Below are 16,986 nucleotides of genomic sequence, written 5' to 3' on the forward strand. Positions count from 1 at the left end.
CACGCGCACGCACACACGCACGCACACACACACACGCACACACACACGCGCACACACACACGCACACACACACGCACACACACGCACACACACACATGCACACACACACGCACACACACACGCACACGCACACACACACATGCACACACACACGCACACACACGCACGCACACACATGCACACACACACGCACACATACACATGCACACACATGCACACACACACGCACACATACACATGCACACACATGCACACACACACGCACACATACACATGCACACACATGCACACACACACGCACACATACACATGCACACACACACGCACACATACACATGCACACACATGCACACACACACCATTTAAGATCAGACAGAAAGAATGCTCAAAATAGCAGTGGCTTCTAAGACATTTAGTACAGGGGTTCCCAAGCAGGCTTTTCAGTATCGAATTTCTTTCTGCCCCATTGAAATGCTGCACAACCTTCCGCTTATAGCAGGTCACAAGGGTTTCATTCTACTTGAAGTAGGGGCCATGTCCCATTTCCACTTCCTTAGCTTCCCTTTCAGTCTCTTCTAGGATTTGCCCAGACCCCTGAGGCCAGACAATGTAGAAACTTCTGCTCCATGTCACAGGTGAGGAAACAGTCTCAGAGAGGGACAGGCTCTGAAAGTCTCATAGACAACAGCAGGGCTGCGGCTCAAACCCCAGCGTCTGAGTCCAGGTTTAGTGCCTTCTCAGGGCATCAGTGATGCTCCTCATGGCCAGGGTGCCCTCAGTGTTGCTCACAGTCCAGTATCCAGGGCCGAGAGTGTGCTATGTGCTCAGACTGCCTGGGTTCAGTCCTGTCACTGCCACTTTCCAGTCAGTGACCTCAGGCAGGCTACTTAAGCTCTGCAGGCCTCAGTTTCTTCCTTGGTGGGGAGGGCTGTGAGGCATTCTTCTCATGGTAAACCTTCAGTAAATACCAGCTGTTACTGGGAGGGTCCACTCCTGCCTCTGCACTCTCCATTTGTCCTGCCTGTTTCTTCTGCCTGCTTCTGTGGTGGTGAATTCTTCATGACTCCCACCACCTCCTGCTGCACCCCCACTCAGGGCCAGCATCAGGACCCTTCCTTCTATTGGTTTGGACTCCTTGGAGTCAGAGGATAACGGATGGTGGAATGAGCCAGGTGGCAGAATCTCAGAGGACTCAGAGGCCATCCCAGGCCTGTAGGCCTCTTCAGAGTGGGGCCACTTATCAAGCTCCACACACAGGTGTGAACTTTCACAAGTTATTATGACTCATACTCTGTCTATAGAAAGCTGTTAACCCCTCCCATTTGGCTTATGCCTCTGTAATTACCGTGATAACTTATATCTCAAAATAAGGATATTGAAGGAATGAGTGGGGAGAGGCTTTCCTGGTTGAGATAGAGAAGAACCACGCCCTCCAGGTGCTCCACCGCCTCTTGGCTTCTCGCTTGGGGACTCCAGAGTCTCGCCTCGGCTTGCAATGGACCCCAACTGCCCCTGCTCCGCTGGTGGCTCCTGCACGTGCACCAGCTCCTGCAAGTGCAAAGAGTGCAAATGCACCTCCTGCAAGAAGAGCTGCTGCTCCTGCTGCCCCGTGGGCTGTGCCAAGTGTGCCCAGGGCTGCGTCTGCAAAGGGGCGTCGGAGAAGTGCATCTGCTGTGCCTGATGTGGGAAGAGCTCTGCTCCCAGATGTAAATAGAGCAACCTTCACAACCTGGAGGTTTTTTTACATACAACCCCTAGCCATTTGCTGCATGTCTTTTCATATTAAATATGTGAATGACAATAAAAAAATTTTGACTTGAAAAAAAAAAAAAAAAAAGAACAAGAGTTGCTCTTTGTCCTCAAGGCCTCTCCTCCCACCCCTGACCTTAGCTCACCAGCTTGGGAAAATACTATTTGGCTCCTTGTACTCTGAGGTGTGGATGTCAAGATACAGCATTCCAACTTCAACAGCAGTGAGAAAAGAAGGAGGAGGAGAAGATACCATAGCAAACAGGGATGCATGCTGCATTTCCTAATACTGGAACCCAGAAATGAGACTGTAAAGCCACTCAAGGTGAAGGGAGGGCAGTTCGCCACCTGGCAGCACTAGCCCTAAATTAAGGAATGCAGGATGTTTGTGGGTTGCCCATCATAAAAATTACAAAATGAGTAAGGAATGCAGGCACAGCTGGCCAGGTGGGTTTGTCACAACCATGGCAGCCCTTTGCCCCACAGCCAGTACACGGAACTGGTCTCTCCAGTTCCGATTGCGTATCTTCTGGCACCTCTGTTCTTCCTCAGCTGCCCAGGATTTTTCTGGTTCTGACCATGTTACTTACTCTTTTAAACCTGTTAGCATTTCATGACTGCCCACAGGCAAGGGTCTAAATGGTCGGAAGGCCCAAGCTTAGCCTCTGAGACCCCGATCTACCTCCAGCCACTTCCTCCTCCTCCCACTTCACTGGACTCCCCCTCTCCACCCAGATACCTCTGTTCTCCCCTCCTTGTGCCTTTGCTTATGCTGTCCCTTCTGTTCCTGGTGTGTCTCTGGCCATCTTTTAAGCTTCCCTCCCCAACCTCATTAGCTCTGTGGAGTCCCTGGAATAGAGCTGACTTCTCCCTCCCTGCTGCTCCCAGGCTGCTCAGAACTTTCTGGAAATGGATGATTATCTGAGTTCCAGCCTCAACCCAGCCCCCAGACTCCCAGTCCCTCGTGTCTGCCTCCCTTCTTTCTCCCTGACCACACAGCTGGTACATAGCCAGTACAGATATAGTCAGTGAGTGGAGCACGGGGCTTTTTCCTGGGATTCCTGCCTCTTTGTTTATACCTAGTCTCAGGAGCCCTACTCCTGGTCTTCTACCTATATCTGTGCCTCTTGGAAGTGAAGCCTCCTTTCCCAGTGAGGCCAGGTCATCACCCCTGGGAATTTGCAGGGCCCCTCCCTTAAACCTCTCCCCCGAAGCTTCCGGCTCAATGCTGACCAGAGCACAGGCTGCCTGTGACAGTCCTTGGGGTGACCTCCCTTATCAGGAAAAATGCAGAAAACCTATTAATACCTTAGCCTTGTGATTGTTAATGGTCACAAAACTCCTTTAAGGTCTTTGGACTCAGCACCTTTAGGGTCTCACTTTGAATTTTGACACACACACCCGCCCCTACCCCGCCCTAGTGAGGCAAATGGTCTTCTGATTGTGCCTGCGGAGGGAAGGCTCCAAAGGTAAGCACATGATGGCTGGGAAGCAGAGCCAGAGCCTGCCTGAAAGGCTGTGGAGAAATGGAGGGAGGGCTCAGCCAGCTGCCCAGAGGACTCTCTCTGGCTTTGAAGTTTTCTCCTGTTTCCTTTTCTTCTGTGCACTGTTTTAGGATGATGGGGTGATAGTTCCAGGCTGGTTGAGGATGGATTTGGAGATAGTCCTTTGTACCCTCAGTGAGTAAGAGCATCTGTCACCCTACCTCAGCAGTTGTCTCTGTCACTGGTCCAAGCAGCTGATTCCTACACAAGGTCAACATCAGCTGGGGAGAAGCAGACCCCTGGGTCTATCCCATTAGTGAGGACAGCTGCCTGGGCTTATGGCCCCATTGGTTTGGTTTCTATCTTGATCATCTCTACCATCCCCCCCATCCCTGCCTTCCATTTTCTACCTGAGCTGTCAGTGCGCAGATTGATGTGTGTGGGAACGGGGCTTGGGAGGAGTGGGGTAGAGCTGGGCCTGTCCTGCAGCCTCCCCTTCCTTCTGGCACTTGGACCCTTTGGAGCCTGCCGGGGGTGGGGAGTGGGAGTGGGAAGGCCAGGGAGTGTCTCTGCGCCATCACTGTGTGAGTGTTGCCCCTTTGCTATGTGCCCCACCTAGTCTGTGTGTCCCTCTGTTCTCCTGCGGACTCGATTTGCTGATGAATTGCTTCCGTGGATATTGTTCTGGGAAACGCCATTTTTTCTGCTCACCCATGACTCTGTGACAAGGAGTGACAGCTTATTAGGAATTTGCTTTTGCATTGGAACACTGGTCATCAGAATGGGCCCCTTTTCCCTTGCAGCTTTGACATTTGCTTCTCTTTTCCTTACCTCTCTCCCTTGCGTCCACCCTTTTCTCTTTTTCTTCTTTTTTGTTTTCCTTCTAGCGGGGGCCTTTTGCCTTTACTTGTTAATCCTGTTTGTAAAAAAACAAGTGGAAGGAGGAGTTCCTCTCTGATCTGCTTCTTATTCTCCACCTACCTTCTCTTCCGTACTCTCCACCTCCTAGAGAGAGAGAGAGAGAGCGAGGAATGCTGACCTAACTACCGCTGCCACTGCTGCTGCCACCACCGCTGTCACCACCAGTCCCTGGTAATGTTCACATGTCCTCAAATCAACCCAGAGCCAGGGCCCTACTGGTCAGGGGGAGGCTATGTAAATAATCCCATGACTGTGTCATCCTCAGGCCCTGGGGTCTCCTAGGCAAGACCAGGGCCTCTGTAGGCTCTCTTGGAAATGCCGAGGTTACTGAAAGCCAGCCTGTTGTACAGGGTCTGAGAGTTTAACTTCTTTTAAATTAAACCACAGTTGAGCTCATGCTGTGTGTGTATAAACTTTTGTATCCTGCTTTTTCCTTAAATTCTTTATCATCAGCATCTTCCCATGTTATTTCGTAGTCTTCATCATCATCACTTTCCATACCTTCATAGTAGTTGATCATAGAATTCCATCATAATTAACTTGTCTTTTCTATCTTTGAAGTCCTTTAGATAATGTCCAATTTTCCATGAGCGTAAATAATACCATAATGAACATCTTGGAGTCTGAAGTTTGTTCTGTGTTGGTTTGTTCCACATTTGGGATCTTTTTCCCAGGCTAGATTTTCAGATGTGGGATTATGGGTTCAGATATGGTTTACACATTTTTATAGTTTTAATACAGATGGCCAAATTGCTTTCTGAAAGAGAAGCTTTTCTTAAGTATTTTTCTTCAACTTGTATCTTAAACATCCTGAACGTGCTTAGCACCACTGTCTTGACGTGTCTGCGGAAAGCCATGTCTCCAGTTTTCAGTGTGTCAGGCCCTGGGAGAAGCAGGCATCCTGTGCTGGCTCCTTGGAGCTGGGTTTAAAACTATCTCCTCTGGCCGGCCGCGGTGACTCACACCTGTAGTCCCAGTACTTTGGGAGGCCGAGGTGGGTGGATCACAACATCAGGAGATCAAGACCATCCTGGCTAACATGGTGAAACCCTGTCTCTACTAAAAATACAAAAAAATTAGCCGGGCGTGGTGGTGGGCGCTTGAGAAGTCCCAGCTCCTCAGGAGGCTGAGGCAGGAGAATGGTGTGAACCCGGGAGGCGGAGCTTGCAATGAGCCGAGATCACGCCACTGCACTCCAGCCTGGGTGACAGAGCGAGACTCTGTTTAAAAAAAAAAAGTCTCCTCTATGCTTACTTCACCCAGAATCCCTGTTGGGCTCTTCAAGGAGCTCAGTTCTCTCTGAAAGCAACTTTATAGCCTCAGTCTAGTCCGTGTTCCTGTGTGGCAGGGGCCAAGGATATGCTCACTCTTGAGAGTGGTGACTTTGGTTGACTGAGTCAACTGAGGGACCATAGCCTGGTCCCTAACCCTCGAAGGCCCATTTCTCTCACTCACTGGGGTGAAGAGTTTAAATCTCAGACAAGTTTTGTTGAGAACTCTGAGCTACCATATTGTTATGGTTAACAACTAGAGCCCAGCCGGGCATGGTGGCATGTGCTGACAGTCCCAGCTTCTCAAGAGGCTGAGGTGAGAAGATTGCTGGAGCCCAGGAGCTCAAGGCCAGCCTGGGCAACATAGCGAGACCCTGTATCCCCCTGCAAAAAACCAACAACAAAGGCAAAACTAGAGCCCAACTGCTGTGAACTCATGGGTGAGTAGACATTATTAGCCCTCCACAAACTCAGCATTTGTATAATCCCAGGCTCTTTCCAGTAATTCTCTAGGGATCACCTCCCAGCCTGTCCACTGTTCCAGGATCCACACTTAGGCCTGTAGGAATGCCCAGTCAGAGCTTCTGCTGCCGCTGATCTGTTACTGTTTCATGCAACCCACTCGGCCTGGTTCCTTCCTCTTACTGTCTCAGTGGGCACAGAAAAGCATACAGAGGGTGTTTCAGCAAACATTGCCGCTGGCTGCAGACCTGCCCCCAGATCTGTTGGGTTCTGTTGAGAGCTTAGTGCTACATTCTGGCATGATGGGGAGGGGTGTGGCTCTGTGAAGAGCCAGGGCATGTGTATGGGAGCAACAGTGTCTCTCTTATCATGTAGAAATTCTGAGTCATTGTGAGTCTTGACTTTGGGTTGATGGTTCCAACCACGTTGCTACTGTGTCTTTTGGTGCAGGAGAGGCTGGGTGCAGTTGGTCCCTCAGCTGTTATGGACAAGGGATGTGTCTGCTGATGTACACACATGGACTTGACATCCAAGGAAGGCAGGGTGATTGGACAGAACAGTTCTTCCAGAAACTGTTGGGACTTGGACAAGAGGGGCCTGTGACTTTCTGTAGTTGGTCATCTGTCCCCTGTTGCAATCAGGGAAAGGCCACACTTGCCTTCCTTAACCACAGTTAGGATTTTCTTGGGGATTAGACCAGATTCTAGCACCTGTCCTGAACCTCTCCCCGCCCCTACAAAGGCTGCTTGCAAGTGTAGTGTACATACACAGGGAGCAGGTGAGGCGTGGAAGGAGAATTGGAAGTGGAGCCCCTGCCTTTAGCCCTTGGGGGAGGCACTGTCTGCTTACCCACGGTTGTTGCCTCACAGGAATCATACAACAGCTTTGTAACTGGTCTCCTCGCCTTCAGTTGGATTGGGGCACAGATCCCTCCATGACATACAAACCATGGTTTAAGGCTCCCTGTGACCTAAGTAAAGATAAAGCTTAAGTATCTTAACAAGCACCTAACCCTTCTCCCTGGCCTCTGTGATTTGGCTCATGTCTGCCTTCGTGTCTCATTCTGGCTTCACTCATTCGGAATTTCTTCTAGTTCCTTGACTGTTCTCTTTTCCTTAACAGCCTTTACAAATGCTCTCACCATGCATGCTTTTCTCTACTCCTACAATTGCCTTCTCTCCCACCACCGCCTCCAGAGTCTATGTCTGGTCGATTCTGTCTGCTGTCTCCAGTCCCTGTCCTGTATCAGTCTCTGCTCAATCATTTGGGGATTTTATATGTTTTCTGGCCTTTCTTTAGGGGGCCTGTCTTCTCCCTCTAAAAGCAGCCAGTTGACCTAGAAGGAAGGGATAACTGTAACTCATGTCTACCAACATAAGATTAGGCCCGCCCTTTAAAAGCTGGGTCTTTCAAAGGGACACCTGCACCCAGCATGCTGGCTCCTCTTCACCAAGTGTGACTTCCTACGCATTTCACAGGCCTCCAGAGGTCCCCCTGAGTCTCTTCTGCTGTGAGAAACTCTAATCATGTAAGCCACAGGCTAATTCCCTTGAACCTTAAATGTTTTTAGTAATTTCCCCGTCATCAGAGAAGGATTTGAGAGGAATTTTGAAGCAAACACTACAGAAGGCAGAGTCTCCAGGTAGGATAGCTAAGAGACATTTGGAATGGTCTGACTGTTCAAGATGGATGGGAAAGCCTCTTCCTGTAATAATGATAGTAGCCGACATTTGTTGCCAGGCAGTGGGGCAGCCACAGGCCCCATTTTTGAGATGGGGTCTCACTCTGTCACCCACGATGGAGTGTGGTGGTGCTGTCATGGCTCACTGCAACCTCAGCCTCCTCGGGCTGGGTCTTCTTAATTCTGAAAAACCCAGCTTTTAAAGGGTGGACCTAATCTTATGTTGGTAGACAACATTGTCTACCAACATTGTCTCATTTAATACAATGCACATCCTCTCCCCATGACACAAAAGAGGAAACTGAGGCCTGGAGGTGTGATGTGTCCCAAGTCACGTAGCTAATAAGTAAAGAAGCCAGCATTCCCAGATTAAAAATGCATGTGTCTGTCACTGTGGTGTATTTGGTGCTTGATCAATGTTTACTTGAGCAAATGGAGCGGCAGATAAACCAGACGAGTGTGCTCAGTGAGGGGGGCAGGAGTGAGGCTGGGCATCTTCCCACCTCCTGCGAGTGGTGGGGCTTGGTGAGCTTGCCAGGGCCTGTCTTTCTTATCAAAGAAGGTGTGTGCCCCAGTGTTACAGCATTTCACCCAAAGAAGCCCAGAAAATGCTTGACTTTTCTGTCATTCCTGGGGAGGACAATTTCCTCCTCCACCGTTCTGCTGGCTTGCTGTTCCCACAGCCCCCGATAGGTGATAGCACCTGCTAAAGTGCACCAGGCCCTTCTGTCTTGCTGCATCCCACAGATGAGGCCAGGCTGGGAGGAGGGAGAAAGGGAGGGATATGTAGTTCAGGTTATTCTGGAAAACTGCCTGACCAGTTTTAAGTCTGGGCCGGACACTGGGGCGTCTCACCGCGTTGAAAGGGCTGAGGCACCCCCCGCGGTAAAAGGGGCTGGAACCAGGTCTGCTTCTTGGGCTTCTCCTCCAGGGTGCCATTGCTTATGGGCCTTGGCTCTAGAGGTGCTCATTCATGGTTCCAAACTTCCAGTTCCTGGGAAAGGAAAAATGCTTAGTTCAGTCTCAGTTAGGCCTCTGCTTAGATCAAACAGCCAAGGCCAGTAGGCCCAGTCCTATGGTAGAGACCTGGCCTCAAAGAGCCCTCTGCCCCAGTTGTTGGGGAGTGTACCAAGAGAAGGGAGCCTTATCCTGAGCTGGGCAGCCAGCCCTGGGGGTCTAGTGCACAGATGTAGAAAAGCTCTATTGGTATACCTCCCTTTGCTTGTTGGAAAGTGCTCATTGGGGCTGAATTGTGTTTGATAGTGTAAGTCTGGGTTGGGGTTAGGGTTGTTACAAGATTGTCAAGATGATTAAATGAAATGCCATTTGAAACACTTATCCATGCCTTGTGTACGGTATCCCCACCAGTGAATATTCATACTCTATTATAATAATTCCAACAACTTCATAATTTTCATATGCAATTTCTAAACTTTGAACTTTTTTTTTTTTTTTTTTTTTTTTTTTGAGACAGCATCTCGCTCTGTTGCCCAGGCTGGAGTGCAGTGGTGCAATCTTGGCTCACTGCAACCTCCGCCTCCCAGCTTCAAGTGATTCTCCTGCCTCAGCCTACTTCCAAGTAGCTAGGATTAGAGGCGCCCACCACCACGCCCAGCTAATTTTTGTATTTTTAGTAGAAATGGGGTTTTGCCATGTTGGCCAGGCTGGTCTCAAACTCCTGACCTGAGGTGATCCACCGCCTTGGTCTCCCAAAGTGCTGGGATTACAGACATGAGCCACTGTGCCCAGCAATTTTTTGTATTTTTAGTAGAGATGGGGTTTCACCATGTTGGCCAGGCTGGTCTTGAACTCCCGACCTCAAGTGATCCGCCCGCCTCGGCCTCCCCAAGTGCTGGGGTTACAGGCGTGAGCCACCATGCCCAGCCTAAACTTTGAATTTCTTTGAACCCATGACTTACACAGAATTAGCTGAACGCAGAATTCCAAATCAACTCAGCCTGTGGGACAGCCAAAGAACACAGTGTGCCTTTGGGCTCCTTTTTCACTCACCATGCGGGGTTAGAAAACTTTATCAGGGGCTTTAAAGAAGGAGCTCTTGTGTGTGAAATGTTTCCTTGATTCTCTTCCTGGTGCCTCTCTTTCTCTAAGTGGTTTGCTTCCCCGAGTTCCCCACCTGAGGCTGGGTGGCTGTGGCACATCTGTGCATTCTGTACGCACACAGGCAGCCTTGTGGAGTGCCAATTTCCAAGTCTTGTTTTTTTTTGTTTCTTGTGTGTGTGTGTGTGTGATGGGGGTCTCACTCTGCCGCCCAGGCTGGAGTGCAGTGGTGCTGTCATGGCTCACTGCAACCTCAACTTCCCCGGGATCAGGTGAGCCTCCTTCCTTAGCCTCCAGAGTACTAGGGACTACAGGTATGCACCACCATGCCTGGTTAATTTTTGTAATTTTTTGTAGAGACAGAGTCTCACCATGTTGCTTAGGCTGATCTCGAACTCCTGGACTCAAGTGATCTGCCCACCTTGGCCTCTCAAGTGTTAGGATTACAGGTGTGAGCCACCACATCCAGCCCAGGTCATCTTTTGAGGGCATGGAGAAAAGACTTTGAGCATCCCACTTTTGAGATTGTGTACCAGTCAAAAGCCCCTATGACACACTTTTTCCCCAAAGTAGAGGGCTCTGATTGTGTTGATCCCAAGAGAGATGGGAAAGAGCATTGAATGATTCCAAAGTATCGGGCCTTGGTTCGTTTCCTCATGTTGGTATTGTGAGGATTCCTGTTAGGATGACAGCATGTGTGCAGGAGGCTTTGTGAATTGCTGAGAGTGAGGGGTGGCAATGTCAGTGTTGGGTCTGTCCTTACTAACCTGGGGCCATGGGAGTTGATAAGACCAGATTCCCAACTTCACCCCACAATGTGATCCCTGTGGTGACCCCTCACAGGGCTCTTTGGTTGAGCTTCCCAGAAGGGATTACCATCTGCCATTGTATGTTGAACCCCGTTCATTCATTCATTCATTCAGCCAACCAGCAGCTATTTACTGAGCTCTCATTGTGTGAGAAGCAGTATTCAAGGAACTGGGCGAATAAAAAAACAAAACATCCCAGCCTTCATTGAGCTTATGTTCTTACTGAAAGAAAACACATAAAACATACAGTGTAATCCCAGCACTTTGGGAGGCCGAGGTGGGCGGATCACTTGAGGTCAGGAGTTTGAAACCAGCCTGGCCAACGTGATACCCCATCTCTACTGAAAATTTTTTAAAAAAACAAAAAAAAATTAGCTGGGCATGGTGGCACTTGCCTGTAATCCCAGCTGCTCGGGAGGCTAAGGCAGGAGAATTGCTTGAATCCTGGAGGCAGAGGTTGCAGTGAGCCAAGATCATATCACTATACTCCAGCCTCAGCAACGAAGCAAGACTCCGTCTCAAAAATAAAAAATAAAAATATGTAATCCCTTCGCACCAGCACACTTGAAGTCTGACCTCGTGGTTGGCACCCTTTAGCAGGTGTCCCTCTTCTGTCTTGTGCACCTTGCTTCTATCCTGGTATGTATGGCATGGCCTCCTACACTCCATGGTGAGCACTGTGAGGACAGAGGTTGAGTTGGGTTTGCTGTATTTCTCGGGTGCCTAGGTTTGTGCTTGACAGGTAGATGGAAGGCACACAATGTGGTCATCAAACCTCAGTCAACCATATAAGGAAGGTAGAAGTGAAAAGTCCCATGGGTACCCAACTAATGTCACCAGTTTCCTGCATACCTGTCCTGGAGTTTATTTATAATGTGTGTAAATAAATGATGTATGTGTTTAAATGCCTTTTTCACCTTTCTTTTAGAGCTGCCTCTTTTTAACAGTTCCATTCCATTATATGGATGTACTATGACTTATTGAACCAGTTCCCTACTAATTCTGTTTTTTGCAGTCTTTTGTTGTGAGGAACAATTCCACAGTGACAATGTTGTTCATAGTCATTCACACACAAGCAAGTCCTTCTGCAGGATAGATTCCTAGAGGGGAATTGCTGACTCAGAGGTTTTTGTACTCTGTGTTGATTGTAGAGTGAGGGCAGAAAAGTGAGGCCCCTTACTAGTGACCATATATAGTGGATAAGTCACCAGTCCCTGTGAGTGTTTGGCCCAAAGGCTTTAAGGCATTTGATAACACTATTTTTGTTTCTGCACCAGGCCGGAGACACTACGTTCAATCGTGCTAAGCTCCTCAATGTTGGCTTTCGAGAAGCCTTGAAGGACTATGACTATACCTGCTTTGTGTTTAGTGATGTGGACCTCATTCCAATGAATGACCGTAATGCCTACAGGTGTTTTTCACAGCCACGGCACATTTCCGTTGCAATGGATAAGTTTGGATTCAGGTAAGAAATACTGAGTCGGAGTCTGTGGTAACCATGTTTCTGTGTCATGTGTTGACTAGGAAATGCAGTCCTGGCAGCCCAGGAGTGGCCTCTTTAAGCTCTGGAGCAGAATGCCTCCTCTGAGAAATGGGTGTTTTGTATTAGTTGAGATGGAAAGAGGAGACCAGAAATGCCTCTAGTCTCTGCACATCCAGACAAGAACAAGTGTTCTCTTTTTTTTTTTTTTTTTTTTTTCAGATAGGATCTGGCTCTGTCACCCAGGCTGGAGTACAGTGGCGTGATCTTGGCTTACTGCAACCTCTGCCTCCAGGGTTCAAGCCATCCTCTCACCTCAGCCTCCTGAGTAGCTGGGACTACAGACGTGTGCCACCATGCCCAGCTAATTTTTGTATATTTTATAGAGACGGGGTTTTGCTGTATTGCCCAGTCTGGTCTCAAACTCCTGAGCTCAAGCAAACCATCTGCCTCGGCCTCTCGAAGTGCTGGATTATAGGCATGTGGCACCATGCCTGGCCTAAGAACAGTTTTTAGCATCTGGGCGGGGCTCTCATCTTTAGGCTCCAAACAGATATTGTATTTTCTTGCTTTTTTCTTTCTGTTGCCCCACAAGTTTTGGAAAGCAAATTGGAATAGTTTTTCCCCACTGAATTATTTAGCTTGTATACCTCAGCAGATGTTCCTTGGCCTGTTTTGTTTTCAAGACACAGGGTCTTGCTCTGTCACCCAGGCTGAAGTGCAGTGACACAGTCATGGCTCACTGCAGTCTTGAATGCCTGGGCTCAAGCCATCCTGCAGCCTCAGCCCCCTGAGTTGCTGGGACTACAGGCATGAGCCAGCATGTCCAGCTAATTTTTTATTTTTAGTAGAAATGAAGTCTGGCTATGTTGACCAGGCTGGGCTCAAGTGATCCTCCCACCTCAGTCTCCCAAAGCATTGGGATTACAGGTGTGAACCACTGCTTTTGCCCTTGGCCCTTTAAGAAGGAACGTGAGGCCGGGCGCGGTGGCTCAAGCCTGTAATCTCAGCACTTTGGGAGGCCGAGACAGGCGGATCACGAGGTCAGGAGATCGAGACCATCCTGGCTAACATGGTGAAACCCCGTCTCTACTAAAATACAAAAAACTAGCCGGGCGAGGTGGCGGGCGCCTGTAGTCCCAGCTACTCGGGAGGCTGAGGCAGGAGAATGGCGTAAACCCGGGAGGCGGAGCTTGCAGTGAGCTGAGATCCCCGCCACTGCACTCCAGCCCGGGCGACAGAGCAAGACTCCGTCTCAAAAAAAAAAAAGAAGGAACGTGATTCTGTTTTCCAGCAGGGCACAAACTTCTGCTTAAATACAAAGCCCAAATTTTTCCACCAAAATGTCGCTAGTGAAGAGACCAGCCCAGATGCCCGACTAGGGTATTATCCAAAACATATTGTCATTGGTGGAAAATGGCCTTATAGTCCATTGTTTCGTCTTAAAAATAAATATATAAAGTATAAGAAACTTGCATATTGTTGTCCTAATTGCCCCGTTGGTTATATTAACATAAAAGTCTTTTTTTTTTGTTTTTTTTTTTTTGAACGGAGTCCGCTCTGTTCCGCCCCGGGCCTGCGAGCTGCATAGGCCCGGATCTTCAGCTCACTGCAAGCTCCGCCTTTCGGGTTACGCATTCTCCCTGGCCTCAGCGTTCCAAGTTTAGCTGGGAACTAACAGGCCGCCACCAGCTCGCCCGGCTAGTGTCTTTTGTACTTTTTTAGTAAGGAGACGGGTTAAACCATAATTAGCCAAGATAGTCGTCGACTCTGTGAATCTCTTGAACCCTCGTGATCCCGCACGTTCTCGGCCTGCCCAAGTGCTGGGGATACTGGCCTTGAGCCACCGCACGCTGGCTAACGATATCGTGAAACAGGTGCCGGCCGGCCGGTGGCTCAACCCCTTGTAAGTCCCAGCACTTTTGGGAAGACCGAGGTCAGGTTGGATGAACGAGGTGGAGAATCGAGAACCATCCGGTAAAACGGTGAAACCCCATCTCTACTAAAAATAACAAAAAACTTACGAGGCGTGTTGCAAGTTGCCTGTAGTCACTCAGGAGGCTGAGGCAGGAGAGTGGCCTGAACCCGGGAGGCCGAGCTTGCAGTGAGCCGAAATCGCGCCACTGCACTCCAGTCTGGGTGACAGAGTGAGACTCCATCTCAAAAAAAAAAAATTTGCCTGTCAGTGGCCGGGCGCAGTGGCTCACACCTGTAATCCCAGCACTTTGGGAGGCCGAGGCAGGCAGATCACCTGAGGTCGGGAGTTCGAGACCAGCATGGCCAGCATGGTGAAATCTTGTCTCTACTAAAAATACAAAAATTAGCCGGGTGTGACGGCAGGTGCCTGTAATCCCAACTACTTGGGAAGCTGAGGCAGGAGAGTTGCTTGAACCCGGGAGGCAGAGGTTGCAGTGAGCCAAGGTCACGCTGTTGCACTCCAACATGGGCAACAGAACGAGACTCCGTCTCAGGAAAAGACAAACAAACAAACAAACAAAACCTAATCAGTTGAATAACATAACCCTTGCCTTCCTTGCTTGAAGTGAATTTGAAGATCCAGGAGCTGTGCTGCAGGTACCCTCTATGTTGGGTACGCCTGGTTTAGGCTGACTAGTACAGTGTGGTTGGCCCATGCAGACAGCAGACCCTTTATTTAGATACAACTTTTTTTCTTTTATTTTTTTTTTGAGACAGAGTCTTGCTTGTCACCCAGGCTGGAGTGCAGTGGCATGATCATGGCTCACTATAGCCATAAACTCCCTGGCTCAAGTGATCCTCTCACTCTTAAAAAAAAAATTTTTTTTTTTTTTTAGAGATGTCTCACTGTTACCCAGGCTGGTCTTGAACTCCTGGGGGCTCAAGCAGTCCTCCTGCCTTGACCTCCCAAAGTGCTGAGATGACAGGCATGAACTACTGCACCTACTGAGATGCAACAGCTTTCTGTCAGACTCATTTTATTCTTATCATTTCTTCCTGTCCTCCCTTGCTGGGAGCATGAGAGCTGTGATGGGAATATAGGAATGTATGAAATCCTCCCAGATCAAAGTTCCTAACTTGTTGTCTTAAAGGGAGGAAAATTTGAATGTAACCTTACTTTTAGGCTCTTCAGAAGTCCTTCTATACCCTTCCATCCCTACTTCCACCCTTCCTCCCTCTCTGTGTGTGTATCTTCTTCTCTTGAAACACACAGATTTATACCCTGAGCCCTCTTGATTCCTCCCTTGAAGCATGGTGGTGAACCACGAAGGGGCCCGTGATGCCCTAATTATTTGCCACAGCACCATGTTTGTTTCACAAGGAGCCTGGCAGGTTTGAGCTTGGGGCACATAGGGAAGAGAAAGCAGCAGAGACAGCAAAACCAAATCATGTCAGCTTGGCATGTACTTCCCCTTGAAATGGCTAAGAAGCCATTTCTGTAAAAGCACTGATTATCAAAAAACCTTACTGGCCTGGCCACCTCTCGTTCAAGCCCTCACATTAATAATGTGGACAGTAGTACAAGGTGTGCCAAAGGTGGATGACTCGGCACCTGAGTGATGACACCTAATTATGAATAGGTTCATTAAAGCAGACCCCCTAGGGACCTTTGCTTGAGGATCCTTGCAGTCAGAATTCCTGAATATATTTGAAAATAATAATTGCATCTTTATTTTCATATGTTCTATATGGTTTGGCTGACTTCCCCCTCAAAGTCTGAGTTAGAGTTTTCCTTAATTTATGTGATGGGTTTGGTCTTTTTGGATTCCAGAAAGAGCTGGGTGTGGTTTGGAGCTGCACTCAGAGTCACATAAAACCACAGCCTTTAGAGAACCCACAGGAAGGCTTTGGGGCACATCCTGATTCTTGACATTTCTCATCAGTGCTGACTTTGTATCCCTTAGGAGTTCACAATTCATAACCACTGAAATATTAAAATACAAAAAGTTTTGGAAGGATGAGAGCCCAGATGCTCTACTACTTGAAAATATTTTAAAACATACGTTCGGCCGGGCGCGGTGGCTCAAGCCTGTAATCCCAGCACTTTGGGAGGCCGAGACGGGCGGATCATGAGGTCAGGAGATCAAGACCATCCTGGCTAACACGGTGAAACCCCGTCTCTACTAATAAATACAAAAAACTAGCCGGACGTGGTGGCGGGCGCCTGTAGTCCCAGCTACTCAGGAGGCTGAGGCAGGAGAATGGCGTGAACCCGGGAGGCGGAGCTTGCAGTGAGCTGAGATCCGGCCACTGCACTCCAGCCTGGGCGACAGAGCGAGACTCTGTCTCACAAAAAAAAAAAAAAAAAAAAAAAATACGTTCATCATTATACATTTTGCTAAATCAGGATAAAGTCCGAAGTTTCAAAGAATTTTATTTTAGCAAGTTTCCAGAAACACTGCCTCAACTGTTAGGGTCGGTGTTCTAGTCAGTATGCCTTTGCAAGCATGAAAGCTAGATTGGTCAATAGGATGGGTGTGGAAGGGGGGCCGTGACTGGGTGGGTACAGGGAGGCTCTAAAACAATCTCAGATTCCAGGAGCTCTCGAATAAGAACTTCATGTGCAGGAACAGAGCACAGGGGAAGCAGATTCCTGAGCCACTCAGGAAGAACTGGGCTTAGGCCTGCCCTTGTCACTGACTAACTTTCTACATAACCACAGAAACAGCGCTGTGTTGTGGAAAGAGGAAGATCATACTTTTGATATCTGTGTCTAATATAAGGTCATCTGAGCCCTGATACAAAAGCAAAACAGACAAAACCCTCATAACTGCTCCCTCCCACCCCACCCACCATCAAAAAACTCTAGAGAGGCTGGGCGTGGTGGCTCACGCCTGTGATCCCAGCGCTTTGGGAGGCTAAGGTGGGTGGATCACCTGAGGTCAGGAGTTTGAGACCAGCCTGACCAATACGGTGAAACCCCGTCTCTACTAAAATACAAAATTAGCCGGGCGTGGTGGCACATGCCTGTAGTCCCAGCTACTTGGGAGGCTGAGACAGGAGAATCACTTGAAAACCTGGGAGGCGGAGGTTGCGGTGAGCCGAGATCAAGCCATTGCACTCCGGCCTGGGCTACAGAGCGAGACTCTCTCTC

The 16,986-nt window shown here is 48.9% G+C and overlaps 1 protein-coding gene and 1 pseudogene across 2 annotated transcripts in view; both read left to right on the forward strand.

The window, feature by feature from the left end:
* The window catches only part of B4GALT1 (beta-1,4-galactosyltransferase 1), a 65,468-nt gene that overhangs the window by 39,689 nt on the left and 8,793 nt on the right, over nt 1-16,986 (forward strand). The window contains exon 3 of the mRNA XM_017856515.1: nt 11,713-11,900. Within this exon, the coding sequence (XP_017712004.1) occupies nt 11,713-11,900 (188 nt within the window). The remainder of the gene's footprint in view (nt 1-11,712; nt 11,901-16,986) is intronic.
* Nucleotides 1,401-1,818, forward strand: LOC108518247 (metallothionein-1E pseudogene; annotated as a pseudogene). The gene has a single exon (XR_001882323.1). The product of XR_001882323.1 is annotated as a metallothionein-1E pseudogene (transcript).

This window comes from Rhinopithecus bieti, unplaced genomic scaffold, assembly GCF_001698545.2.
Source record: "Rhinopithecus bieti isolate Rb0 unplaced genomic scaffold, ASM169854v2 scaffold_44986, whole genome shotgun sequence".
NCBI classification, from domain to species: Eukaryota; Metazoa; Chordata; class Mammalia; order Primates; family Cercopithecidae; genus Rhinopithecus; species Rhinopithecus bieti.